A 26921-nucleotide genomic window follows, 5' to 3' on the forward strand; every position below is an offset into this window, starting at 1 on the left:
TGAGCAGGTTTGAAGGTTAAAAAGAGGTGAGAGTCCTTTAGCTGGTATATATGCATTCCCCAGAGGCGGGAAGTGGTGACCCCCATGTTACGATTACAGCACAGAAGCTGAAGATCCTTGGCATAAGATGGACTGTGGTTATGAAGCAGTGATTACACAGGATTTTGGCGACTATGTGGCCAAAAAGCCAATACTTGAACATCTGGACATGCAGGGTTTGCCAGCCTTCTGCTGCAGGACTCGACCCTTTTCACTCCATTTCATATTTTTGGTCACTAGGACTTTCTCCTCTCCTGTCAGAAAGTTGCAGGATGAAAGTGATGAAACCTTAACGGCAGGTTTGCGGTCCCTCTTACCGCAGGTTGGGTGTGGCACACATGAGTACGTCGTTCAGTAAGAAGAGGCGCCGCTCTTTGGTTTTGAGGATTTCTCCCCGCTCGCTGTAAACCGTCTCCACCATGTCGTCTGATCGGATTAGGTAGCGACTGCCGTGACTCAGCAGCTGAAAGGCAGGATTTGATGAGTCAGCAGATTGTGATCTGTCAGTTACTGGATTTGGTTCCGGTAATTGGTGATAAAGTTGCTTTAAGAAGTTAGACCATACAAAAATAAGAGCATTAGTTTAACCTTAAAAAGTAGTTCCTCTAACTTTATAAATAAAAGTTGTGGAAACTCTGATTTTTGTAAATCAAACCAAATTCAAAAATAAGATCCATGTGTTTCTTTTAAAAGTATCTGTGAAGAGAAGCTAATTAGGACCACTGCAGATAAATACTGTACAAATATATATATAGAGAGAATAATAAATGGCACGAAGTTGCCACAAAGAATTGACAGGCCTCGGGACAAATGTGCAGACCTTATTGAGGTAACGTTCATTCATGGCCTTTGAAATGTGACGGATCTCACAGCGCTGGTCGGCCTCCCTTTTCTTCTCGTTGAGCTTCTCAGCCAGCGTCTCCAGTTCAGTGAGGGCCATCTGCAGCGGCAGACGGTCAGCGTGACCTACCGGAGTGTTCTTCAGCATGTCCTGATGAGAGAGAAGAACGAACGTTTTCCTCTTCTGATTTGTCTAATCGTGTTGTGTAATTTTTTCAGCATTTATATGACTTATGGTAGGGAAGCAGAACCTACTGCTGTTTTATTTTTTTAATGATGTATTTGTTGTAAAAAAAAATGAAACTAGAACAGTCCTATTCCTCAACAAAAAACATCTAAAACAATCTCAGTCACAACAGGCTAAATAAAACAAAACAAAAACACTTCAGGACACTGAGGAAACCCCATTGTGCATGTTCTTGTAAGGACTTCAGCCCCCTCTGCTGGTTAAAGTATGAACAACAGGTAATTTTGGGGCAACACATTATTGCAAAGTGAGGTAGGTAGGTACCTGAAGAAGCAAAATGAACTGTGGGAATCTCTGTATGGGTTTCATCATCAAACCATAAAGAGTCATTCGGTCACTGCTGGTCTCTTGACGGTGCTGCACACATTAAGACAGATAATCTGCATTACAGATTTAAGATTTCTAGATTAAAACACAAAATGAAGGGATTAATGCAAAAAAAAGAAAAAAAAGCCAATTATATTTTCAGTGGTGACTAACACAAGGCCAATATTAAAGTCATTTCTGTGTGTTTGGTTGAGATTTTTGGACTAGTTTGTCTCTGAAACCTTGAGGAAGTCCAGGAATCCGGGTTTGGAAATGCAGGTCTTCCTTACAACCGCCATTGCAGTGCTGAAGTTGTTCACATACTCGCTGTAGGCATCCAGCACCATGGACTTACAAAACTGTAAAGGCAGAGCATACAAAAAAAAAGAAAACCAGAATAAATGGATTTCTAACTGCTGGGAATGTGAGGAGACTTCTAAATTATTTCAACAATCAACAAATAATGGTAACCAGTATCCATGGGCAAAACTGACCTTAAACAGTGAAGATGAAATTAAGCCACATTGTTATTCAAGTTCTAAAAAAAGCTGGAAAATTTCCGCTTACCGATGCAACAAACACATCCCCGATCATCTCCAGGCCGTCCCACTCTGCCACTCGGCTCGCCAGTGCAATCTGGAACAGGAAGTGGCACTGCAGGATCTCACGCACACGGTAGAAGATCATCTTCAGTTTCCTGTCGCTGAGCAGTCGGGGTTCAATCTGGGACAGGGGCTTCTCGTAATGCTGACGGAGCAGACAGGATGACTTTATGTAACCAGGATTGAAGGAAAAAAAAGGACAATATTTTGAGAATTGCTGCACTTGGGTACCTCTAGAATCCTTTTAAGGGCGTTGAGATAGTTCTTCTCACTTTCCAAAATGGATTCCAAAATACATCTTCTAACAAGCTGCAGGAAAAAGAAAAGTTACAAACATTTGAAAACACAAAGCTTGAAGCATTTCTCTCCATTACCACCTGTGGTTTCTTTATTAAAGCTTTGGAAGCAACTGTGAGACAAAATAAAGTTTTAGTGGCACAAAGGTGAGGTTGTGCTGATTAAAATGATACCAGCTAAGCAAATAAGTAGTCTTTCACATTGAAAATATAGAGGTAGGCGTGGGCGATTCATCGTTTTTAATCGATTGTTTCGACCTTGTTGTTTTGGAAGATTTATTTTTGGGGAAAATGTAGATTTTATTTCCCCACTTTTCTACTTTCTTGGGCTTTCGTTGTTGTTTCGTTGAAAACAGCCGCAAGCAAAGAGCAGCTTCTTCTGTGAGGCCGAGGGGAAAAAAAGATTCTACATAAATCAGAGATGATCTTTTTTGCTCATATCGCCCAGCTCCATGTTGAAGTCAATTCAAAAGTAGACTAAAACGGAGTTTCATGCTGCATTTACACCGGATGCGATTCCTTGTCAAATTGGCTGCTCGACGCCGCAGAGCGACCGCCAACATTTTTCTGGACTTCTTCGTTGCCACATGATGCAAAACATGGATGATGTTGAGCGAGTAGCTTGGGCTTCCTAGTTTTGGAGAGCTCCACAGAGTTCCGGCAACACGCCGGAGAGTCTCTCTTCCTGCAGCGAGCCAGAGCTGTGCTTGGGTTACGGCCGTTCTAAACGTTACTTCCGTCTGTCTGTGACTCAGGAGAAAAAAAAATCAAAAAATAAAACTAAAGGATCTTTTGATTCTTGCCTGGAGAAAACAAGCATTGAGCAGCCATGTTGGATGATATTTTTCTACCCTTTGATGGAGTCACTGAAACCGTCACGTGCCCAAAGCTGAGCCCAATTCCCACCCTAATCCCTACTAAACTACTAAAAAACTAGATAGTGTGGGACTATGTAGTGCCCTGGATTTTAAAAGCAATTGGGACACCATGCTCACTACTTTTTTTCTTTTTCTCTAAACAACGAATATGACGTCACAGATTCCACAAATTGAAAATCTCATTGATCTGAGCGTTTTGTGACGACCAAGTATGAATCCACTGTGTTCTGAAGATGAAAACGTTGATATTTTGTTTGCAAAAATGGTTCAAACACTATGCATGTGACCTGCTGCTGTGAAAGGCCTTCTGGTGCCGGACACAGGACTGGCTCCACGTTGAAACAGTCCACCTCGATGAAAAGCTCAGACTCCTCGCTCTGGAGATACACGGGCTTCCTCTCTGAAACGGGAGAGGCGTCAGCTTCCACTCCACAGCAACAGGAGGGGTTAAGCTGTGATGAATCCTCGTTACCGTGACAGAAAGACTTTGTTTGGATGAAGGAGCGCCCCTTCTTCACTGCAGCTTTGGTCTTCTCCAGACCGTCTTTCGTTCCGTCTTTCGCGGCCTTCACCAACTTTTGCATCTTTGAGGAAAAACAGGAGAAAGGAGACGGAAATATCAGGAGAAATGCAAACTTCAATGAAATCTAAGCTACTTTTGTCTAATGAAATGGCAGCAGACGTACGGAGGAGGAGGTTGGTAGAGATCAGGTTTAGGACAACAGGAGAGGAGGTCTGACCAAATGACCTCAGATGGTTAGAAAAGTCTTTCAAACTAAATTACCTGCTGATATCAACTCAATGGTTACTTAATACTAGTAATGTCAATGTTGGTCACTTTTATGCTACGTTCACACCCATTTCTGACTCAGATTTGTTGCTTGTTCCAAACTGTGATCATGAACGTGATGCTTTCGCCGCGTGTGGGAGGAGCTACTGTCAACCGGTTTTTCGCCTTGTCGCTACATGAAAGATACAGATGGTGTTGAGAGATCCGGTTTATTTAGTTTGAAGAGCTTTACAAAACGTCTCCGTGTCTGGGTTCACGCCATCGTTCAGAGGTTCTCCCGGTACCATGACCTTCACCATCTACGCCTACTTTCATCCCTCTCTCTTTTTCAGAAAGCTGAAGCTAAAAAACAATAAACACTAACGGTCCGTAAAAAAAAAAAAATCACCTGACATTGAACCGTCCGCGGCCTGAAAAAGGTTGGAGACCGCTGCGCTAGAGCACCACGCCCAACCTCTACCACCTCTGCACACTGACGTAACATTGAAACTGGACGCCCCGCTGCAGGAATCCCATTTGGTGTGAACACAGCATAAATGATTTGTTTAGAACACACAGCGTACTCAGATGTTTGAAATCATGTTAATGAAAAGACCGTGAGGCAAACAGACTACAAACCCCTCACCATCACCACCACTAGCGGTCATTCACATCAGGATGAAGGAGACACCAAGAGCGGGGTTAGCCACACGGACAGAAAAAGGGACTACGGTACAAATGGAGGGGAGCCTCAGGTGGTTTACCTTCTGCTCGTGTTTCTGTTTTAGCTGCTGCAGCTCTACCGTTCCAACTGTATTTGCCATTAGCTCTTTCATCTTTTTCTCATAGTGCTCTTTCAAGCGCGTCAGATCTTGTGAGAGCTAAACAAAAGCAAAGCAAGCATTAACTCAGAGTTTAGACTGCAGAAGGAGACTGGCTGTGATTCCACTGGACGTTCTCCTGACGGCAGACTTTGAAATTTTTTCTTCATCTGCAGTAGACATTCAATCACAGCACTCTACTGCTTCTATCACGGCGGGCTCAGAAACAACCTGAAAGTCCCACTCTGATCATCGTTTGATCCATTTTTAAAGTGTGAATTTTTAATTACGATTAGACCTACACAATAAATCGCAAATGTAAAGTTATTGCGACATCAAGCTGTGCAATACGCATATCGCAAAAGACAGAAAAAACTGCTATGGTTACCTTGAATGTTCTAAAACAATCTTATGGCAGCTTGAAGCATTTAATGACTCAAATAAATCCCTTTATGCATTTGACCAATCGGATGGAGACCTTTCATGTTATGCCTGACTCCTACGTAGACGAGGATCATTTGGACTCTAATTTCAGTTATATGGACTCCCATTTCAATTAAACTGTTGCAGTGAAATGATGGTTTAAGTTGTTTTGCTATTTCTTCATGTATCCCAGGTTTTATTGTCAACACAATATTGATTTTTCTCATATTGTGCAGCCCCAGTTTTGATTGTGTTGTTTTTAGCCAAAAACAAACAAAAAAGTAAACCTGTATTGTTTTTTTAGGACATAGTTCAAGTAGAACGGCAGGGATTTATCAAAAATGTGCCTCTAAACTGTGGCTTCCCCTCACCGTCGCCAAGAGGTTGGAGAGCATTGTTCTTCCTCTCCAGATTCACAGCAATTTGAATAAAGAAATACCCAGAGATGCACTTTTAAGCCTAATCTTCTTATGTCCTCTACCATCAGAAAAATGTCACAAGAACATTTGAAAAATACCCATTTTCATTAGAGTGGGTCTTTAAATGCTACGATTTTCAAGAAAATGGGTGTTTTCCATCTCAATCTTACTGCCACAGCCGTCTTTTTGGGATTAATTCAATCCTCCTTACTTTTGTCTTACATTTTTTGAGAAAACTTGAACGCTGCATCTCCAATTAATCCCAACATACTTTTTTAGTGTTTCATATAAACTAAAAACGCCTTGTTTGTAGATCTGTCTGGCTAAAGCAGTCACAAATCTAAGAACACAGCACAGATTCTGCATCTATGCAAACGGCGCAGACCTCAATGCAAAAAGACAAGAAACAAATATTGACATCATCGTGGCTCCTAGCGGGACACGGGGCAGGACGAGCCGTTCTACGCACGTGGTTCTTCTTCTGCGGCGGCTTTCCTCTCATGAAGGCGTTGGGCAGGCCGTTCTCGGGCCCTCCTTCCCCCTCGCTGGCCTCGTCGTAGCTTTCAAACTCGCTGGAGCTCCAGCCGTTGTCAGGGGAGCTGCTGCAGCCGCCCTCCTCGCCAAACTCCACGTCATCGTAGATCATCTCATCTGGATCTGTGTCAGCGTGCATGAAGGAATGTCACCCGGATGTTCATGTACTGCATGTGTTCCATCCAAATCTGGAAGTAGCTTCAACTGTCACAGTAAAATCCTAAAACCGTAATTAAAGCTCTAAAAACTGATTTTTTGTAAGTGTATTTCCAAATGTTAGAAAAAACCTTCAGCCGTCAGATCAAAACAAAAAGTGAAAGAGAATCATAAAATGGAGGTAAAACATGGCATTTAAGGCGGTCAGAGAGCATTTTCACTCACATGATTCACAACTTTTGATGAATAAAGACAAAATAATGAAAATGACTGCAATCTTCTGACCAACAGGACAAATGAACTGCTGCTTTACCGAGTCTGATCAGTGCTGCTCATGATGAAAAGACGGGATTCCCTTCATCCCTTCAAATCTGCACCTGCTGGAAATGTGCAATGGTGTTTTTTGTGTTTTATTGTATTAATAAAACACTGATCAAAGAGCCCTTATGTTCTACCAGTGGGAATGACTGTCCCTCCAATCTATGTGTACAGCTTTATATTTGAACAGGTACTTAAAAATAACATCTTTTGTTTCTCTTTCCCAGCCATGTATCCTTTGATCTGAGCCTTGAACAGATTAAAATGTCGGTATGGAACCAAAGAGTAAACTTGGAGTCTTCATCGCTCAGGTAAATCTCAAAACTACCAGCATAATAAGAAGATCCTTCTAGAAAAATATGTGAAAAAAGAAAAATATGTAAAAAAAGAGGAGCAAAGCATCAAAACGGAGGATAACAACCAAGGAGGAGGAAAATGACACCAAATAAACATAATGGTTGTCGACACATTTCAGAGGAGGGCAGTGAGGACAGATGTGCTGATCCCAATAGAGAGAAACAAGATGAAGTAACCCAAAACCACGAACGGCTAAAAGAGAAAGAAGAAAACAGAGAGCAGTGGTCTAACTGTGACCCCTAAAGTAAGATGGGAAAAACTCTGCTATAGAAAGAAACAGCTGACTTACAAGGTTGAAGCCCTCAGGCTAAGAACTAAAAGACGTTGTATAACAACAACAATAGCATAGAAATAAAAACAGTACCTTCAATCGTTCTAAAACTTCCCTTTTTAGTGGTAAAATAATTGAGAAAATAAGTCCTTGTTCCATAGTTAAACAAAGTGCAAATTCCAGTTTTAAGTGAAAGCACCGTTGCCAGACTTCAAGGACAAGACAGGAAGTCTTGAGTGCAGTTTTTCCCCTTTTTACACACAAGAAGAAGAAAAAAGCACAAACCTGTGTTTGAGTCAGAGTTTTCTCTGGGAACATCATCATAAATCACCTCATCTGGACCTGAAAAGCACACGCGACAGAAAAGTCCCCCATGATTAATGAATATCTGCACACGTCAGACGGCTGAAGTGAGTCAGGATGGAATGAAACAGAAATCTTAAGGAAAGGCCTGCTTCCTCAAAACAACGGGGAAGGAAGCGCCGGAGAATTTTGTTGTGTCAAAATGAAAAAAAAAAGAGAAAAAAAAAGCTTTTTAAAGAAGAGTGAATGTTTGGAAAAAGAGAAATGAAACAAAAAGTTTCTCAATTAGACAACTAAATCCATCCTTACTCTCCATCCATGCAGTGTTGGCTGGATCTGACACCCACTTCGCCAAAGCATCCTCTTCTGTGATTGGTGGATACTCTTCACTGAAAACGCTTTGGGAAAAATATCAAGAAATCAAGTAGTGTCACACTAAATAAACAACAGACGCTACTTTTCATAGGCTGTTAAAGGCAAAGCCATCAAGAAACCTTTGTAAACCAGGAGATTAAAAATGTTTCAGATTAAATCTTTAGAGAAAAAAAGTGTATTTCTATGGTTTAGAACAGATCTTTATGTCTCTATTTGCACAAAATTATTAATATAACACAGATTTTTTAGTAGTAACAGCTAAAAAAGGCTGAAACAACAACAAAGCAAGTTCACTTTGATATTTACCTGTCAGCAGAGGTATTGTAAGTCCTTAAAACTGTCACTGAAAAAGAAAATGTTAAAAAAAAATTAACTTTACACATTTGTTTGGAGCAAAGATACAATCATTTAAGCACAAAAAATCAAGATGTAAACTAAAAAAAATTAGTTTAGACATTTTTCCCCAGGAAAAAGCATAAAGATGCAGCTTTTAACACTAGCCACTAGGGGGCGCCAAAGCTGAACATATCAAATTGTGTAGGAATGTAAAGCCACAAATTTCCCTGACACATGCCTTGCTTGATGTTTTCCTACATTTTTTGGGTTTTAAAGGAGCATTTCATGCTGAGGCTGATAAACCTTGCTGTTAGCTTTAGCAGAGCTGATGCACACGTTACCCTAGAAACAAAAGAATGCTAAACTCTAAGTTCTTTCCTAAATTAGACCACCTCAAATATTTTTGTAAAAATAAAGTAGTTCAATATGGTGTGACTCTTTGTAAGATAATAACGGTGTAATTAGGCTGTTCGGCTTGCCAGTCCACAGGCTGCTTGGAGTCAGGATCACGGGGGAACAGGAAAATCCTCGGATCTGTGGGGAGGGCTAAATTTAGTCCCTACTTCCTTGTAGCCAGGATTTGGAAAAAACGGAGTAAAAATAAAAGAGGAGGGAAATGACAGCAGCCGAGATATCTTTACTTCCTAAGAGTGTGAATGGAGTGTTAAGTAAAAATCTACAAAGAAATCCACTTTGATTGAATTTGGATGGGCCCCGTTCAGTGTTATGAGGGGCTTTCAGACTCTACTTTACCATCTTCGTCCACAGAGAGATGGCGAATGATGACAGGGGTAGTGTAGGCTGGCGTGATGAGCGGCACGCCGGAAGGAGTTGCGTAGCCGCACGGCACTGGCACGGAGTATCCTGAGGTCAATCCAGGAGAGCTGTTATGATCCTGGCCTTCTCCTTCTTGTGCTTTAGGCTCCATGATGGAGGAGGTGGAGGAGGAGGACCCATTCTGGAGCTGGTGCAGAGGAGGTGGGATGGGAGCGATGTCGATCACAGAGTAGGGGTTGACTTTGCCTTGAGGGGAGGAGCCGTGTGAGGCTGGAGGAGGGTGGGGGTCTTTGGGGGAGGTCTTCAGGGTTTGTGTGCCTGTGTCACAAAACACGGATGGTCTTCAGATCAAAGATCATAATCACAGCTTCATCCAAACATGTTCCCCAACAATCGTGTGATCCCTTTAAATGTTTGTATAGAACATAGAGACCTAGAACTGCACAGAATATTGACATATAGAGTAGAACTTTCCGCTGTGGTTCAAAAGTTTCTGGCTCAGAGGCTAAAAAAGCAAAAAAATTAATCCCTCCTGCAGCTTTTTATTGTGGGTAATGTCAATGATACTCTTAAGCAACAGTTAAGCTCATTCAAGTTACTGCAAGTGTCTAAATAAAGCCACAGAGAGAATATTTTTATGCATATATAAAAGTATACTACTTTACTTTATTCATTTTTGCTTTAATAAGTTCTTCACAGCCAAACTTTTACCCCCTAAATAACTGAAACTTATTTCCAGCTGTGCTTTTACTTTCATGAAGATTCTAAATAAAGTTCATTTTGGAGCTGAAGTGATTTGATGAATATTAGCTTTAACAGGCGTCAGATAAGTCGATGAGTTTGATCATATGGAGCCACCATGTTGTGTTTAAGCAGTGACTGTGTAAGAGACAAGGACTGAAAATGGTTTACTTTCAGCTCCAACCAAACCGTCGCCATGGTGGAGATGGAAACCGTCAGTAAGTCGGTCTGAGTCATTGTTTCTATGGCAACCACGCCTACCAATCAGGGGTGAGCTTGTTGGAAGTCCAAACCCCTCCCTCTTGAAAGCTAACTACATCAAACTTGTCGCTCAAACATTTTGATCGCGAGACCACAATATTTTTCAGAGCTGAAGTCCCTTTTCCTCAGAGTTTGGGTGCGACTTATACGTGATTTAAATCAAATCCATAACAGCAGCTAGAGGGCGCTGTAGGCAGGTAGCAGTAATTTACTACTGACAGCAGCAGCTAACAAAGAAGTGCTGCTTCTTACACCGTGCTGGCAGTTGTTCCAAAGCTAAACATTTCGTGATTAATGTAGGATTTAATGATTTGAAGGGATGTAAAGAGTTTAGTGGAATTGTTTGCATGTTCTTTATGGTTATCTGAATATTTGTGTATTATCCTAGATTTCTCCAATGTTTCACAAATAAACATTGATGTGTAACGGTAGAAAAGTGCGAATATCTTATTGTTATCTATTTTGTTATTATGATTTGTCTTTCAAGATAATGTTTATTTAATTAAATACATTTCTCCTTAAAGTGCAAATTATACTCCAGTGTGACTTATTTGTGATTTTTTTTTCTTGTTTGCATATTTTGGTGTATTACATTTTTGAAATAAAAAAAAATAAAATAAAAAAAAAAAAATACTTAAATGTCATTTTTCATGGCAAGTTTTTATTTTGAAGGTGTAATACCGTCCTTGCTCCCATCTTGAGAGGTTGGAGGTGGTTCGGGCATTTCTTCGTCATCGAAGTCGAAGGGCTCTCCCTCATTCTCCTCTGCAAACGGGACACTGTCTGCCAACACTAAGAAAAGGAGATTTGAAGCATCGGTTAAAAAATGGAGAAAAGAGAGACAAATATCTGAAATACACCTTCAAAATAAAACAATATATGAAAAATGAAGTATTTTTAAGGTGTATTACACCTTCAAAATAAAATGTATAAAAATATATAGTTTTATTTTGAAATTGTAATACACCTTCAAAAGTAAACTTCATTTCATAAATAAAACTTGTTATGAAAAATGTGAAAAGTGGTTTACTGAGGATAAACAGAGAGATCTTGTCCAGCACCAGCCATAAGATAGCCAGGTGTTATACACCTTCAAATTACAACTTAAAAAAAAAAAATCAAACTTTATATGAAAACTGAAGTTTAATTTTGAAGGTGTATTAAACTTTCAAAATAAAACTTTAATTTTTAAAACAAAATATCTGAAAAATAAAGGTTTGTTTTAAAGATGTATTTCACATTTATTTTTTAAATAAAACTTTCTGTGAAAAATTAAAAATTTAAAGGTGTATAACACCTTTTAAAAAATAAAACTTTAAATGAAAATGCTGTTAAGTGGTTTACTGAGGATAAACAGACGTTGGGGCCAAAGGAGAGATCTTGTCCAGCACCAGCCATATGATATACAGTTAGAGCCTGTTTAGCCTCGTGCTCAAAGAGATCATCTAAACAGAATAAAAACTAAATAAAATTAGCTCTGCATTCATTTTTTCAGTTAACTCTTTAAGGTCTTTCCAAAATAAGAGCTGAAAGAAGATCAAACACTCTCACTAGAGTCCACAGTGACCCCGCCCCCTCCACTTTCCGGACCTGCGGTTCCAGGATCTGTCTGTAGGTCATCGTCAAGAAGAGGGGGAGGAGATGGAGGAGGTGGTAAATCTTTCTCCCTTTCATTATTCCCTCTAGCAGCAGATGTCCCCTCTGCTCCCGCCTGGGCTCCGCCCACAGAGGAGCTGCCGCTTTCAGCAACCGAGCTGTCTGCTGGTGACGGAGCTGTGGAAGGTACTGGGGGGGCGGCCACACCCCCGTCCTTGCTCCTATCTTGAGAGGTTGGAGGTGGTTCGGGCATTTCATCGTCATCGAAGTCGAAGGGCTCTCCCTCATTCTCCTCTGCAAACGGGACACTGTCTGCCAACACTAAGAAAAGGAGATTTGAAGCATCGGTTAAAAAATGGAGAAAAGAGAGACAAATGCAAATTCAAAATAAAAACATATGAAAAATGACATTTTATTTTGAAAATAAAACTTTTTTTCTGAAAAATGTATTCTCTATCAAAGTAAGGAGGTGGGAAAACAATTGTTTCACTCACATACTGTCTCCTAAATGTTGACAGTGTTTGGATGGAAACTGCTGCCATTATCAGAGGCAAAAAGTGTAATTGTGGTTTTTGAAGTGTCCTATAAAGACATTTAAAACAGGCGTGGTGTCTGCAAATGCTGCATTTATATTCTTGCACTTGTATAAATCGACTTAGCAGCAAAAGACTTTCAGTACTTTGCTCTGTAGTAAACCCAGAAGTGTTCAGGAGCGTCACGTTCATCTAAGGGTAGACAGGAAGGGAGTAGCAAATACATTTCCAGTTTCCACTCTGCAATCAGGCCAACAGGAAGGAGAGCTGGGATTCTCTCTTGAGAGTTGTAAAACCAAAGGGTCTATCATGTCATTTGCTGATGAACATGGTGTGGTCCAGGTTCAGCTTTCATTTCTTCTAGCTTCTCAAGATCCCAGAAGATTGTCATTAATCAAAGGAAAATTTTACCTAAAATGTAGAATCATTCCCACAAAAACGGAAATTATGTTTGCAGGGTATGGAATTACAAAAACTGCTATTGCAAACTGCATTAATGATGTTTTTATATCCGTTTTAAGGTCAGGAAGAGCTCAAACTCTTCCTAGTAGACTTACAACTACTGCTTGATTGTGGATCCCTTGTTAAGTTGCAATATAAAGTCTTTAAAATCCAGACTGTGACTGTTTAGGTCCCACTCCCACCATCTTTAGATCTTTTCTAAAGTTGTTCTACCTGTTCACACACTGGCTTACAGACCCTCACACAGCTTCTTCATATTTTTCATCTTGAATACACCAAGAACAGGGTTTTGGTTTAAGCGGGTCTTTAATATCCTAAATGTGCTCGTAAAGACAACAATACATTTCCAGTTCAATGAGGTTCTTATGTATGTTTGTCTTCAAGGTATTCAATTTTCAATTGATTGATTTTGAAATTATTTTATAAATTTATTTAATTTTTATTTTGACAGTGTATTAAAACTTCATAATAAAACTTTATCTAAGAAAAGTTTTATTTTGAAGGTTTATTAAAACGTCAAGATAAAACTTAATTTTTCATTCCATTTTATTTAATAATTAAATGTTTTTAAGGTGTATTACATTTTAAAGTTAAACTATGTATGTAAACTTTGTATGAAAAATGAAGCTTTTTTTGAAGGTGTATTACACCTTCAAAAAAATAAGATGTATTTTGAAATTGTATTACACCTAGAAAAAAAATCTTTATATAAAACTTTTATTTTTTAAATAAAACTTTATTTTTTTTATAAAATGCTGTCTTATTTTGAAGGTGTATTAAACCTTCAAAATTAAACTTTCGTTTTTAAATCGTTACACCCCTACATGATACGGTGATTTAATATACCCCACCTCATTATTGTGACTGGGACATTAAACTGCAGTCACCTGGAATGAACCATCAAGCTTAGAACTGATTAACTAAACCAAACTGGAGGGAAACTCCAACAGAAAAAATGCATCTACTTTGAAGTATCCAGTAGTGGACAACTAAATCACCAGTATGGGTCATTCAGCTACAACAGTTCACCTTCACTTCACCTGAATGCATGACTAATGCCCCCGGGGTAGCACTGTGACCCCATGTCCATCTGCATCCATGACTGATGGAGTAGAAAAGAAACGAGCAAATGTGGAAACTGAGATGCTATCTTTCTCATCTGTGCACTGATGAATGCTGAGATAAGGTTTGCACGGCTACGCTACAGAATTCCAGGATACTCGAGTGGATAATTCTATTCTGTCAGCATGAGACCCTCCTGGCCATTCAGTAATACATCCACCGTACTAAGGATACTTTCTGGAAGACTGACTGACAGATGGCTCTTTGGGTTTGTGTGCTTTCCATTTAATTACAGACTGTGTTACACATGAATGAAATACGCAGAACTGCTTAAAGACGCAATCCAAAGAAAATTGTGTTTTTGCTGTTTTTAACATGTTTTTGTGGAGATTTTTTTTTTCTTTATACATGCGCATAAAGAAAATTAAACTTAAAATTGAATGTCTGAGTATTTCTTTTTTCAAATTGTTGTGAATCAGGAGTGGATAAAAAAAAGATCATTTGAAAAAGGGCTTATTTGTGGTTAAAAAAAAACATGCTGCGGGCTACAAGCTTCCAGCTTCGCTCCATTCCAACTGCACGGCGGCTTAGCTCCAATATCACTCACCATTTTGGTTTCACTTTCTATGAAAACCGAAGTTTTATTTTGAAGGTGTATTACACTTTTAAAATACAATTTTATTTTTCAAATCAAACTTTATATGAAAAATAAAGTTCTTTTTAAAAGGTGTTTTACACTTTGAAAGTAAACCTTTTTTTTAAAATAAAATATGAAAAATAAAGTTTTATTTTATTTAATACACCTTCAAAATAAAATAAAACAAAAAAAAGTTTAGTCTATAAAAAATGGTTTAAAATTTTTATTTTTTTATATCACACCTTCTAAACAAACATTTACTTTTTAGATAAAACTTTATATGAAAAAATAAGTATTACACCTTCAAAGTAAAACGTTATTTTTTACATGAAATTTTATATGAAAAATATATCGGTTTTTTTTGAAGGTGTGTTACACCTTTAAAATAAAACTATTTTAAAAATAAAATGTTGTACTAAAAATAACATTTCATTATAAAGGTGTATTAGACCTTCAAATAAAAAAATAAATCAAAAGATCAGTGGAGTGGATTTTAAAGAAGATCAACCAAAACCTAAAAAAAATTAATCAGAAATATTTCTCCTCTTTCTTAAAAGAATATAAGACTGCATCAAAATGCTGTCATTGTCAAATTCCTAACAATATAGATACTGTTCTAAAGACTTGTTTCCACTGTGCCATGTAATGATCTGCTGAAATGAGTCACCGGGTTACGATGTAATTCTGCAAACCCCCCCCTCCACCGGCCACAAAGCAAGTGTCTGACCAGCTTTGCACGGAGCATTCATCAAGCCCGTCTCTTCCCAGGAGCTCTGTGCATGCAGTTATGTGTGTGTTTATGCACATGCAGCCGTCTCCGTCCCGGCACTGAGGGGCATTGTCTGGAATTCACAGTGGTGCAGTAGATTTTATCCTCCCTATTTGTTTCATTCCTCTGCCCACACGTTTCACAGTGGCAGGAGAAAGGAATCTGTTGTTTACTCTGCTGTTTAGCTTCAGTAACCCTCCTGAGCCTGACAGGCCATGATCTAGAGCGGCTGACAGGTGGTGCACGATGCCCAACATCCTGTTGAGTTAAACAGGTTTAATCACATTTATTATTAATCGCACTTTATCTAGAACTCTTCCTACTTTCCGTGACCATATGGCCCATTCCTCTGAGGTTATTTAACCAAGAAAAACTAATGTAAACCGTATGGGGATCGAACCCGGGACCTTGGCATTATTGGCACCACTCTCTAACATACTGCAACTACCCCTGGCTGCAGTGTGCAGACTGAGGCGTGGCTCAACGTGGGCATGGTTAAGTGTTGAACGTTTGTACGTGATTCTTCTTAGTCACCATAATTGTCGCATTTTTATTCGCATTTTATACTTTTACACCTGCAATATTTCCAACTAGCGGATTCGGGAGTGTATGCTTAGATGATTCAATTAAAGCAATTTTTTTTTTTTATTCAGAAAAAAGATTAGTTATTTTGATTTTAAGATATGTACACTCCTGCTGTAAGAGTTTTTTTTTAAAGCCCTTTCTTCTTGTGGCTACAGAAACAAGAAGAGCAGACTGAACAAAACTGATGTGTCGATCGTGAACAAAACAGCTCTTATCTCATATAAATATATCTCATATTAAGCGCTAGCGCTTCTTTTGTTCCACCTTTCTATTCCCTGCTTCTGCTCGGGGGATGAACACACCACCCTCCTCTGTGTCTGCGCGTTCACAGATGCAGCAAGTCGTTCATGTTGTAAATAAACTCTGGAGAAACTAGCGTTGTTTGATAAGTATAAACGCCGCTCAGAAGTTCATCGCAGTTCTCACGGACAGTAGCAGGCTAATCCAAACAACATTAGTATGAACTAATTGTGGATACGACTGGTGCGATGACTGATCACTTGACCCTCTAAAGCTTCTTCCTCTTCCTAGGGACTACATTTTTTTTTTCTTCCTGTCCTTCACTCTTTTTTACTTCTTGCTCTCTTTAAGCCGCTCATAATTGGTCCATATGTGCTGACTGGGGGAGAGGTAGCGAAGGTTCGTTACACACAGGAATGGAATAGAGTGCCAGGTGCAACAAGTAGACTAGAAGAGACAACATCAACACAAACACGTGCAGAAATAGGTGACACTGGAAAAGGAAGCAAAATCCGGAACCACTTCATTTTCATTGATAATGCGAAAAGAGATTTTAGAGTCTGCAAGAAAACAATTCCATCTAGAACCGGATCCGCGACCGGACCTGCTAGGTTTTGGAAAATCTTCTCCTATACCGAGCAGATCATTACTGACTAGGTTTTGAACGAGCCCCGGGGCAACATTCTTCAAGACGGCAGTTTCGTTAAGGATCTGACCTCAACGGTTCTGCTATCGGTACTGGAAAAGTTGCTTTTTTTGTGTGTACCACAAGATATAAACTATATCTGCCATATTTAACTCACCAAGTCAGTCAGTTTTCCGTTAATTAATGATGATATTAATTTCGCTATTATCGGTGAAGAGGAGAGGTCTGTCTGGCTATTTGTGTTCACGGGGCGGGGCTGTTGTTCAGACAGCACACGGCGCGTGTAAAATTGATTAAATATGCGCCAGAGCGCCACAACTATCGTGTCAACCTGCTGCTATGATGACCATATTTTGTGCTCTCTGTGTAGAATACAGTGGAGGGGCGCGGGAAAAAATAACCAGGTGAACAGGTAGAGAGGCGGGGGATGGGCTTTGGCTTCAAACTGTCAGAGAGATGGAAACACAGGCATCAGATTAACCCTTGTGCTATCCTAGGCACTTTAACATTGGGAGTTGGGTCATCTAGACCCACTAGACAGTGCTCTAAACCTTTTTTCTTCAATGATTTGTGAACCTCACTGGTGTCCATGGATTACATGAAATCTTTCCACCTTTACCCACATTTGTCATGGTAGGGAAAACACTTCAATGCAAGGGTGGGGTCATCTAAGATGGCACAAGGATTAAGACACAGCTTTCACCGCAGGAGTTGAAGCAGAGACTCTCTGGGATGATCTTATGAACTCAAACATTTATTTATTTATTTGTATATTTACATCATTACAGCAATAAGTCAAAACATTGCTGTTTATTTTTCTTTAAATAACTTCTTTTTGCATGTATTTTATTTTTCAAGTTGGAAAAATGTATAAAGTAAAATGTTCTGTTAAAAATATATTGTTGCATAATGAGGAAATAAATCACTTTATGTTCTTAATTTGTTATTTATTTATTTATTTATTTTTCGTCCTCAAAAGTATCGATAAGAGTATACTCTAATAAGTATACTATAATAAGAATAGTACTACCATTAAAACCTTAATGATACCCATCCCTATTACTGACTGAAGAAACCAGATATGCTTCACAAAGCTGAGACAATTCATATTTTTGAATGCCAACCTTTACTGTGACGAAAAATCACAAATAGTGGACGTGCCTCCATGCGTTTAACTCCGCCCACGTTGAGGCACGCCTCAGTCTGCAGACTGCAGCCGGGGACTTCTCCCCAACTGAGCCATAAAACTACTTCAGTGAGAACAAACTCTGAGAACATTCTCTAAAGAACTGCATGGTGACAAAGTTCTGTTGGCTTTACTTTCAGGAGGAGGGGGAGGAAACTCTTCCGTGTCCATGCCGGCAACTCCTCCAACAAACAGACTCTGCAAACAGCAGCAGGGAGGAGATTCACTTCAACAGCAGACATTCCTGAAGAGAAAGACACAAATATCATTAAAAAAAGCAACACAGGCAGTTTGAGACACACAATTATTGCAAATGGGAAAATTGATGTTTCCATGAATCATGACGTAGCTATCGCAGACTTAGCATGACATACACAACAACAACAAAAACCCACAAAATCCTATCTGCCCTTGCTATAGTACTTTATCAAAGCATCTGGGGGTGGAGGAGCATGGCAGGGTGGTCTCTGTCTGGTACCTTCACGCTGAACCAAGGCTAATTCAGACAAATGGAGGAGTGAATGAAAACAAAAGAAGCCTTTATTGTGCTCTGTGAGCCGGTGGACAAAAGAATGCATTAAAGTGTGAAAAACACTCTACTATGTTTGTTAAGAAACATGTAAAAACCTGCTGGACAACAAGGGTAATGGATAAATTACAGCCTGCTAAGTAGACTGTAAGTGAAGGCAGTTTCAACAGAATATACTGAAAGCAAATGCATTTTTTGAAGTAGTTTTGTGTCGTTTGACAGAAGAAAGTGGTGGATTGAATTAGTTTTATATGGACTCCTAAACCAGTGTTTTCAATTAGTGCAGTACACTAGTGGGGTGTGGGAATTGTTTAATTTCACCTAATAGGTTTAAAAAACCTTTAACGTTGCCAGGATATCCGCTCTGTGTTCATCCAGAGTGGTTAGGAATATTTTTTTCTGTTAATTTGATTCCTATTCAAGACACTGATAAGAATGACTTTATCAAAATTAAAACGATCACTAAGAAAAAAATATGAAACTTTAAGCTCCCGCCCTCCTGGAGGGACAGGTACATCCTTAATGCACACTACAACGTTTCTCTTTTTTCACATTTTTGGACAGTAGTGTGCCTTAGGATGTCTGTCAAGGAAGGAGTATACCTAGGCTCAAAAAAAGGTTGAAAAACTCTGTTTTAAAGAACCAGCATCAATTTGGACTGAACCAATAAGTTAAAAGACTGTGCCATTATTTAACCTCATTCTCACTCCTAAAGAGTACAAAGAAAGAGTACAAAAGAAATCCAAGTGTTGCATCCTATATGTAGTAAACAGGACTTTTGCAGAGTGCTAACATGCAGCGTACAGGTTCAGAGTCCCATTCTGACATAAAAGAAACCATACAGGTCAGAAAATGTCATTGGCGTGCTCATGCAAGGAAAACCTTTAGACCTGCAGAGGCATGAAAGACAACATTCCTTAGAAACACTGACTTATTTGCAGATGCAACAATGATAGTCAAAGATAGCAGTTTCTATCAAGCATCTCCTTGCTCATACACTTTCAGTCTTCGTCAACTTGCCAATATTCGTACCAACAGAATGCATGCTTTTGCACAGAATAACCTTTGTCGTTCTCCATTGACCATCTCTACAATCTCCAGAGTTTAACATCAACCACAACATAAGTTCACGGTCTACATCCGAGCTGTGCATTGAACAGGAGTGAAAACTCATTCTGAGACTGAAAGCTTGTTTTGTCTACAAATAACGTGAAATCCTCTACGTCTTTGTTCTCAGTCCTGCTCATATGGCACGATGCCAGAGCAGCAGACGCAAATGCAGAGTCAATGTCTCCTAAATGCAGTGCAAAGCAAAAACAAAGGCCGGTTAAGTATGCATTCCCTAAGGAAATAATAAGCTTCACAACGGATATGAATCTCTTTAGACCGCCAGCAGAGGCTACCAAGTTATCCACGCGTGATAGCTATCTCAAGGATGTCCACTAAACAGTGGTGAGATGTGACGCATGAACACATCACTAACAGCTCAAGTAGTTGGCACCATAGAGCAGCAACAGCAAAGTAAAAGCCAACTTCTGACAGATTTATGCTTAAGATATACAACTGGAAAAGGAAATGAGTAAAATTCTTAAAATATTCCGATGTGTATACCGAACAACAGACGGATACAGACAAAAAAAAACTATTTTTTGAGACTTACTTTTTTAAACTCATACTCAATGTATAATACTGTACTTTAGGACTAACTGCTACAGCTTTGAAATCAAACAGGAAATTCCTCCTTTCCTCTTCTCTCAAATAATTACCCTTTGCCTTTCACTTCCATCTGGAAGAGAACCAAACATCTTTCCACAAATGACATCTTCCAAACCCTATGGTATGGTATGACTTCAAATGTGGTCATGCCAAACAAGCACCTTCTGGGCCTCGCTCCGCGGGAATGACCAAGGCAACAAAAGAAGCCCTTACATCTGTGGTAGCAGCCTTTGAGCAAAAAAGAGATCTTCAAACTCTTAGCAGAAAGCCAAGAATGGTTCTAAAAACAAAATCTATACAGACACTGCTAATCCATTCAGTGTTTAATTAAAAGCTTCCATACTATAGTTCAATCTGAGAGCAGGGGGGAAGAAGATACTAGAAAGGTAAAGTCATCCTTTTGGCTGATGACAGGCTTAGCGGAGCGTGTCATTACACGCTCAAAAGGCTGAACAGGAAGGCAGTCATCTGCCCTGTTGGTGAAACCTAGACAATTTGCACACCTGTGTGTCCTTAACAACTATAAAGTACACACCATTCATAAGGCCAACATAAATAACATGAAGCATACTTGAGAACTTTTGAAGTTCTACTGAATGTCTTTTTTTATAATTAAAACTTTCTGTTAAATATAGTTTCCCTGAATTTGACCTTAACAGGCCACCGACCAGAGCTCTGCTGGATGTAAACCATTCAACATCAAGATTCCAGAAATAGTTAAATGTTCTTTGGTTGAACTTCCCGATGCCCGCTAAAACAGTCAAGTGTCATTCCAACAAAAGCTCTCTGCTCTCTGCTTGTTGGACCAAAAAGAAGGTGGTGGTGTGAGAGGGAAATTTGTATTCTGCTGTTGGTGTTTGGCTTTGAAGTATCTGAGGTGGTTGCTTTGTTTGGCTGTAAGTCCTTCTGGTACCATCATAGTATAAAAACTTAAACAGAAAAAAGGAGGAATAGGCTTAAAAATGTCCCCTTAATAACAATGAGTCCTATACGTACGAATCTTTCTGCAGTTAGCTAGAAAATATATTGACAACTAATCTTTGGTTAGTACTATAATGATGTTCAGTACTGTTATTCCTCACATGTTTTTGACACCAATTCCTAACATGGAAACTGTCTGCAACTGCTCAGCCAGGGCTCATCAAGCCAAATGTAAGAATGGAGTTAAGATTTTAAACTGCCTGCTTTATTATTGTTATTATTACACTCTATCAGTGATCTGGTAGTTTGTTGTGTAGTCTGTACTGAATCACATGTAGGCATGGGACTGTAACATGCACCCGTACGAGATGGGGAGATTTGACCCATTTGAGGGTCAGGTTTTCTGAGGGTTTTTCAGGCTGGGGATGGTTGTAGGGAGGAGCGCTGGCGTGTCTTGTAGTTCCCTTGAGGCTGCAATAGAACGTCTCATTCTTGTGCGTGTGGTAAATTTATCATGAAGTATTTGTAAGGATAATGTAAGTTGCCTGAACTTGCTACATAAGGGGTGACGCTGATGTGCAGCACTAGGCCTGCAAAATATAACGCTAATTTATCGCTATCGCGACATCAAGCTGTGCAATATGCCATCGCAAAAGATGGTGACAATTGAAATAAATTGTTACAATAAATGTACTAAAACAATATTATGGCAGTTTGAAGTACTTAACGGATTAAATAAATCCTTTTTGCATTTGACCAATCAGATGGACCCCTTGATGTTGTTGACTAATCAGATGTTGCCCTTTTATGTTAGATGTTTGCCTCATATGTAGATAAGGGTCATTTGGAGTGTAATTTTTAAACTGTTGCAGTGAAATGGAAATTGTGTTTTTGATCGTCTTGCCATTTGTTCGTATACCACAAGTTATATCGTCATTGCAATACTGATTACTAATATCACGACTCACGAGTTTTCCTCATATCGTGCAGCCCTATACACTGTAAAAATAAATTTTGGCATTTAGTTCTTTCAACTTATTTATGTGTGTCAGGTCAACTAAAAATTGGATTCCACTAGAAATATTAGGTTTTGATCCCTCCAACAAAACAATTTGTACAGTCCACTTCAAAGTTTCATTTTATGTGTACAGCACTCCAATGGCACACTCTAGTAAGGTGCGAGAACTGGTCCTTACCTGTACTTATCTAAAGATAATCTATGACCTTGATATGTCATGACTGAATAAGTGGCGAAACGTTTCAAAAGAAAAACGACTTTAGGTCCAGATGCAGTGATTCAACTTCAAAAAACATCCCCCGGATGAACGAGAGCCTCCATTGACTTCTGTCAAATAACAGTAATATAGTTTACATTAAAAAGGTACTGAGGGTTCCGATTTTTTGCACTAAAGCCAAAAGCTGGGTTAATTTAAAAAACTGTTACATCATGCAGAAAAAATAGGGTGGAGTGAAATCAGGTAGGTCAACAGCTGTAATTGCATGGTTTTAAAGACAGCTTATACTGTAATGTTTCTCAGTGGAATTCTGACCCAAAATACGTCACAGACATACAAAAACAACTAGACCCATAATGTGACTTTACTATCACTCCCCATACAGTTTCCAGATTTAGTAAAAGTCATGAAAACTTCAAATTTTTTTAGCTTGACACTTTATTTCCTATTCAATCGACATAAAGATCCTCAGATCGAGTTTCTCAAGTGGACAAAAGGAAAAGCCAAATAGGAAAAGGTGGACTGTGACTTAAATAACCAGAATATTTAAATATCAACCATTTATGAATATAAATATATGCAAAATACTACATTAGTGCAGAATCTGATCCATTACTCAATAATACCAAACTAAATATTATTTTTAGACGTTACACAGAAACTGAATAAACATAAAAAGGGAAGTAACGACTTATTGAGTGAATAAATGGCTAAATCAATTGGTCTTGAAAGTAGAATTTTTTTATAAGAAGCTGAGAAATCTTGAAGTTACATGAACTCACTTCTGTTCTGCTAAACTTGGACATCTTAAGCTTTGCCTTCAGGGCATCCAGAGTCAGATTGCATGGCGTCGCAGTCAGAACATGTCAGGTCTATCATCTGCAGCATGAGTAGGATTCTCTGAGTCATGTCTCTTCCTTTCTTCGTCTGTTTAATAAATGCGGCTTTGGGTAACCTCACCCCTCAGTTTGTGTAATAATTGACTGGCTATTCAAATTTGTTGCAAGAACCAACAATGTAATGCAGACTGAGAAGATTCATCACCAGCAGCAGTGTTGACGATGTGCCTTAGATCTTTTCTATCTTTTCTAACGAATAAAACATTTTTACAGGAAAAGTGCTTAAGTTAAAGAAAAGGTTTCAACTACTTTTATTTTATTTTATTTTATTTTGATGTGGTAAATAAGATTTCAACAAATAAATGCTATTTTTCCTGCAGCCTATGACAGTCAAGTTTCCTTAAATCCAACATATTTGCCGCATTTATTTCACAATCATTTCATAAACTTCCCTTTATGCTTTTATGTGAGTTGCATGCTGGACTACCTGCCAATCAGAAATTACATTTTTGATCAAAGCTCTTTATATAATGTTATTGGTTTACCATTTCCTCCACGATACTAACTTTTTGCAAAGAAAAAGGACAAAAGCAACTCAACAAAAACACAATCTAGCAGGCAAACAGTGTTATTGATTAAAATGTAAACTAGAAGATCAAAAATAAGTCTTAAATCTGGTCTGACAATCTGTTACACTAACATGAAGTCAAAGTAGAGATGTTCCTTCCTGAAAGAGTAAAGGAGGTCTCCTCTATTCCCTCTTCACTACCAGCTTTCGTCTGTACTCAATCAATGGATAACAGGGAGCACACTGCAATAATGAGGTCGCAGGAATGTTTATCTGATTTCAGCCGAGTGATCAATCAGACTGCTGTGAAAGCAGCTGCAAGTCGTATCTAAACTGAAACTGGTTATCCCTGTGAATTATTCCTAGATCATGGGATGTAGATAACCCCTTTATAGTAATAGTCCTACAATAAAAGCCATATTTTTGTGAAAAACTGATTTGACTTCAAATATCCTTTTCTGTTTGCAGTTTTCTTCATTCCTTTGCTATGGATAATTTAATTAAAAAAAGAGGGAGTTACCAAACAGAATGAAAGACTAGGAATGAATAACATCTCTAATGTGGGGTTGATTTGAGAGCAGAGACTCTAAATTCTTGGCTGTCGCTTTTTACTGGTCTCCACCCACCCAGAAAGCCACACTGAGGCCCTGACAGCCCAACATGTCACAGGGAGAAAGCTATTTAGCCTGTGTAGAGTGGAGGACAGGGAGCTTTCTTTAAGGAACCTCTGTTAGCTTGATGAAGCACATCTGGATAGTGAGATCAATTTAGTCAATTTACTTTAGCCATCTGTCTTTAAACAGACTTCAAATGGGTTGAAGCTATATCTTTAAAAACAAAACAAAAAAGGCAAGAATGGACCTAGAATGGAATTTGGTAAACTATGACAGCTTACGGAAAAGTTTGCAGCTCTGGATCAAAATTTGAACGCGTTCCTCAATGTGTGCCGCTTGTGGTTTTTCTCAACATTTTTCCAATTCTACGCTTTCTCACAGTGCATCTCATGGCTACTTAGTGGGAGGACAGTCGGCTCTTATCAGCCTTCCCAAAAATGAATGGTATGCTCCTCTGCCAAACTACCCTACATTTGATTTCTGACAACTTCTAAACATCAAAGGAAACCAAAGTTTTCGTATAATGCGAGATGACAATTGCTGACGGGATGCTAGCAGGCGGGGTTTAACACAGGCTGCAAACAATCTCACACACAAACAAAAAATCTGATCAGCCATTGCACACCTGTGCTTTTGTGGTCAGCCTTCTCTAAACGTGATTACAGCAAAGGGGAGGTAAGTTTATGCATCTGCAGGCAGGCCACCCAGCTTATTTGCTAAACAAATAACCACAGGAGACTTTAGCGTCCATGGCTGTTCGAGGGATCCCCACTGCGTGTTTCAACTCTATTATGCAAGAAACACAGAATACTAACATATTTTTTGTACATACTATAATTTCTTATGAAAGACTATTCTTTTTTTATTTATTTATTTTTAGAGGATTGCTAAGTTTAATAGAGGTTTTTATCAGAGGTGCTGACTGACTGACAATGCTACTCTCCCTAAGGAATGCCATGCATGACTTCTTCAATTTGTTGAGAAACTGCTCTGGGAGAGGAGCTGACTGTGGGTTAGAGTATGTGATCATTATGTGAGCTACAACTGTTTTTCTTTTGTTTTGTTTTAGTTCATTCCTCAAGTCTAACAGAGTCTGGAGTTAAGGCTTAGTAAGTGTAGGCTGGCTCTGTGATGTTTAAAAAAATGTGATGCATGTTCAACATCAGTAACACCACACTGCAATGTTCAATTCAAAGGCCATTTATGAAACAAAAATAATGCAGAAAAAGCTTCAGCAAAACTTTAGGAAATAAAATTTTAAAAAAAAAACAACTAACATACACTGACTTTTATTTTTGGCTTGACTGTGTTAGTTATTTCGCCATGCTAGCACTTTGTGTTAATAAAGTATTAATTGTTTTATAAATAAAGTTATATTCCATTTGATTTGGTTAAGGCGCCATTATGTAATAAAATAAAATAAATGAAAAAAAATTAACAACTTGAATAATATAAATTTAAGGGATAAGTCCCTTAAAGTTAAAAAACAATTTCTTTTAAATTTTGTTTAGGAAAAGTGATGAACAGCTAGCATAACTTCAAAACTTTCAACGAACGTAACTTAAAAAGAAAAGAAAAAGTCCGCTCACCATTTTATGACTGCTCCATAGTCTTATCTGTCGTCCATAACACCGTTTTTAAGGGAAGTCGGTTCACTTTTCTGACTGAAATACAACTTGTTCCATTAAGACCAATCCACTTTTCGCAGCGCTTTTCACTTTGCACTCTTCGATGTAAGCTGAGCCCATACACCAAAGCGCTTCAAGTCTTCTCAGATGTTGATTGGCCAAAGGTTCTGTAAGGATGAGCTGTGATTGGTCCACTGGAACGTCAATCAAAGCGTCAACTTTGGAAGGAAAGGCAGCATGCTACCCACGTGACGTGTGAGGTGGCTGGCTCTAGAACAGCTGGCAAAGGATGATGGATAGTTTGGCTGTTATACTTCCAGATCAGAATATGGACTTTCGAATAATTTGTACTTTAAAATGAGTAGTTCATTGTTTTAATAAAAAGCTGCAAGAACATCAACCCAAATTCATTGACTAAAAACTTTTTTGTAATATAAATCTTTTAAAGGTTAAGCCTGTAATTGTTTTTTACTTTTTCGTCTAAAAACATATTGCAGTTTGCTTCTCATATTGCCGAGATTTTTTTACTCACTCAAAATAAGTTTCTTCTTTCTCTTTCGGCTTTTCCCATCAGGGCTCGCCACAGCGAATCATCGTTTTCCACCTCACTCTGTCATGGACATCTTCTACCCTAACATTAGCCAAATTCATGTCCTCTGTTAAGACATCCATATATATCCTCTTTGGCCGTCCTCTTGCCCTCCTGCCAGGCAGCTCCATCTCCAACATCCTTCTACCAATATATCCACTGTCCCTCCTCTGAACATGTCCAAACCATCTCAGTCTGGCTTCTCTGACTTTGTCGCTAACACAGGCAACATGAGCCGTCCCTCTGATGTACTCGTTCCTTATCCTGTCTAACCTGGTCACTCCTAAGGAGAACCTCAACATCTTCATCTCCGCTACCTCCATATCAGCGTCTTGTCTCTGTCTCACTGCTACCGTCTCTAACCCATAGAGCAGAGCTGGTCTCACCACTGTCTTGTACACCTTTCCTTTGAGTCTTGCTGGCACTCTTCTGTCACACAACACTCCTGACACTTTCCTCCACCCGCTCCAACCTGCCTGCACTCGCCTCTTCACCTC

At 39.0% G+C, this 26921-nt stretch overlaps 1 protein-coding gene across 3 annotated transcripts in view; it reads right to left on the reverse strand.

Annotated features, from left to right (window-relative positions):
* The window catches only part of arhgef10 (Rho guanine nucleotide exchange factor 10), a 60090-nt gene extending 33965 nt beyond the window's left edge, over positions 1-26125 (reverse strand). The window contains exons 1-18 of one of the 3 annotated variants that reach the window (XM_023951441.1): positions 25797-26125; positions 17920-18029; positions 11621-11986; positions 10751-10861; positions 9044-9385; positions 8261-8297; positions 7889-7977; positions 7562-7618; positions 6110-6297; positions 4742-4858; positions 3681-3792; positions 3496-3608; positions 2266-2343; positions 2000-2179; positions 1675-1791; positions 1391-1483; positions 860-1030; positions 357-502 (exon numbers count right to left, since the gene is read on the reverse strand). In XM_023951441.1, coding sequence (XP_023807209.1) covers positions 357-502; positions 860-1030; positions 1391-1483; positions 1675-1791; positions 2000-2179; positions 2266-2343; positions 3496-3608; positions 3681-3792; positions 4742-4858; positions 6110-6297; positions 7562-7618; positions 7889-7977; positions 8261-8297; positions 9044-9385; positions 10751-10861; positions 11621-11986; positions 17920-17956 — 2354 coding nt within the window. In that variant the 5' untranslated portion in view covers positions 17957-18029; positions 25797-26125. The remainder of the gene's footprint in view (positions 1-356; positions 503-859; positions 1031-1390; positions 1484-1674; positions 1792-1999; positions 2180-2265; positions 2344-3495; positions 3609-3680; positions 3793-4741; positions 4859-6109; positions 6298-7561; positions 7619-7888; positions 7978-8260; positions 8298-9043; positions 9386-10750; positions 10862-11620; positions 11987-17919; positions 18030-25796) is intronic. The other 2 variants (XM_023951442.1, XM_023951443.1) reach the window with 2 other exon arrangements.
* Between the last annotated feature and the right edge of the window lie 796 nt (positions 26126-26921).

Source organism: Oryzias latipes, chromosome 22, assembly GCF_002234675.1.
Source record: "Oryzias latipes chromosome 22, ASM223467v1".
NCBI lineage: Eukaryota > Metazoa > Chordata > Actinopteri > Beloniformes > Adrianichthyidae > Oryzias > Oryzias latipes.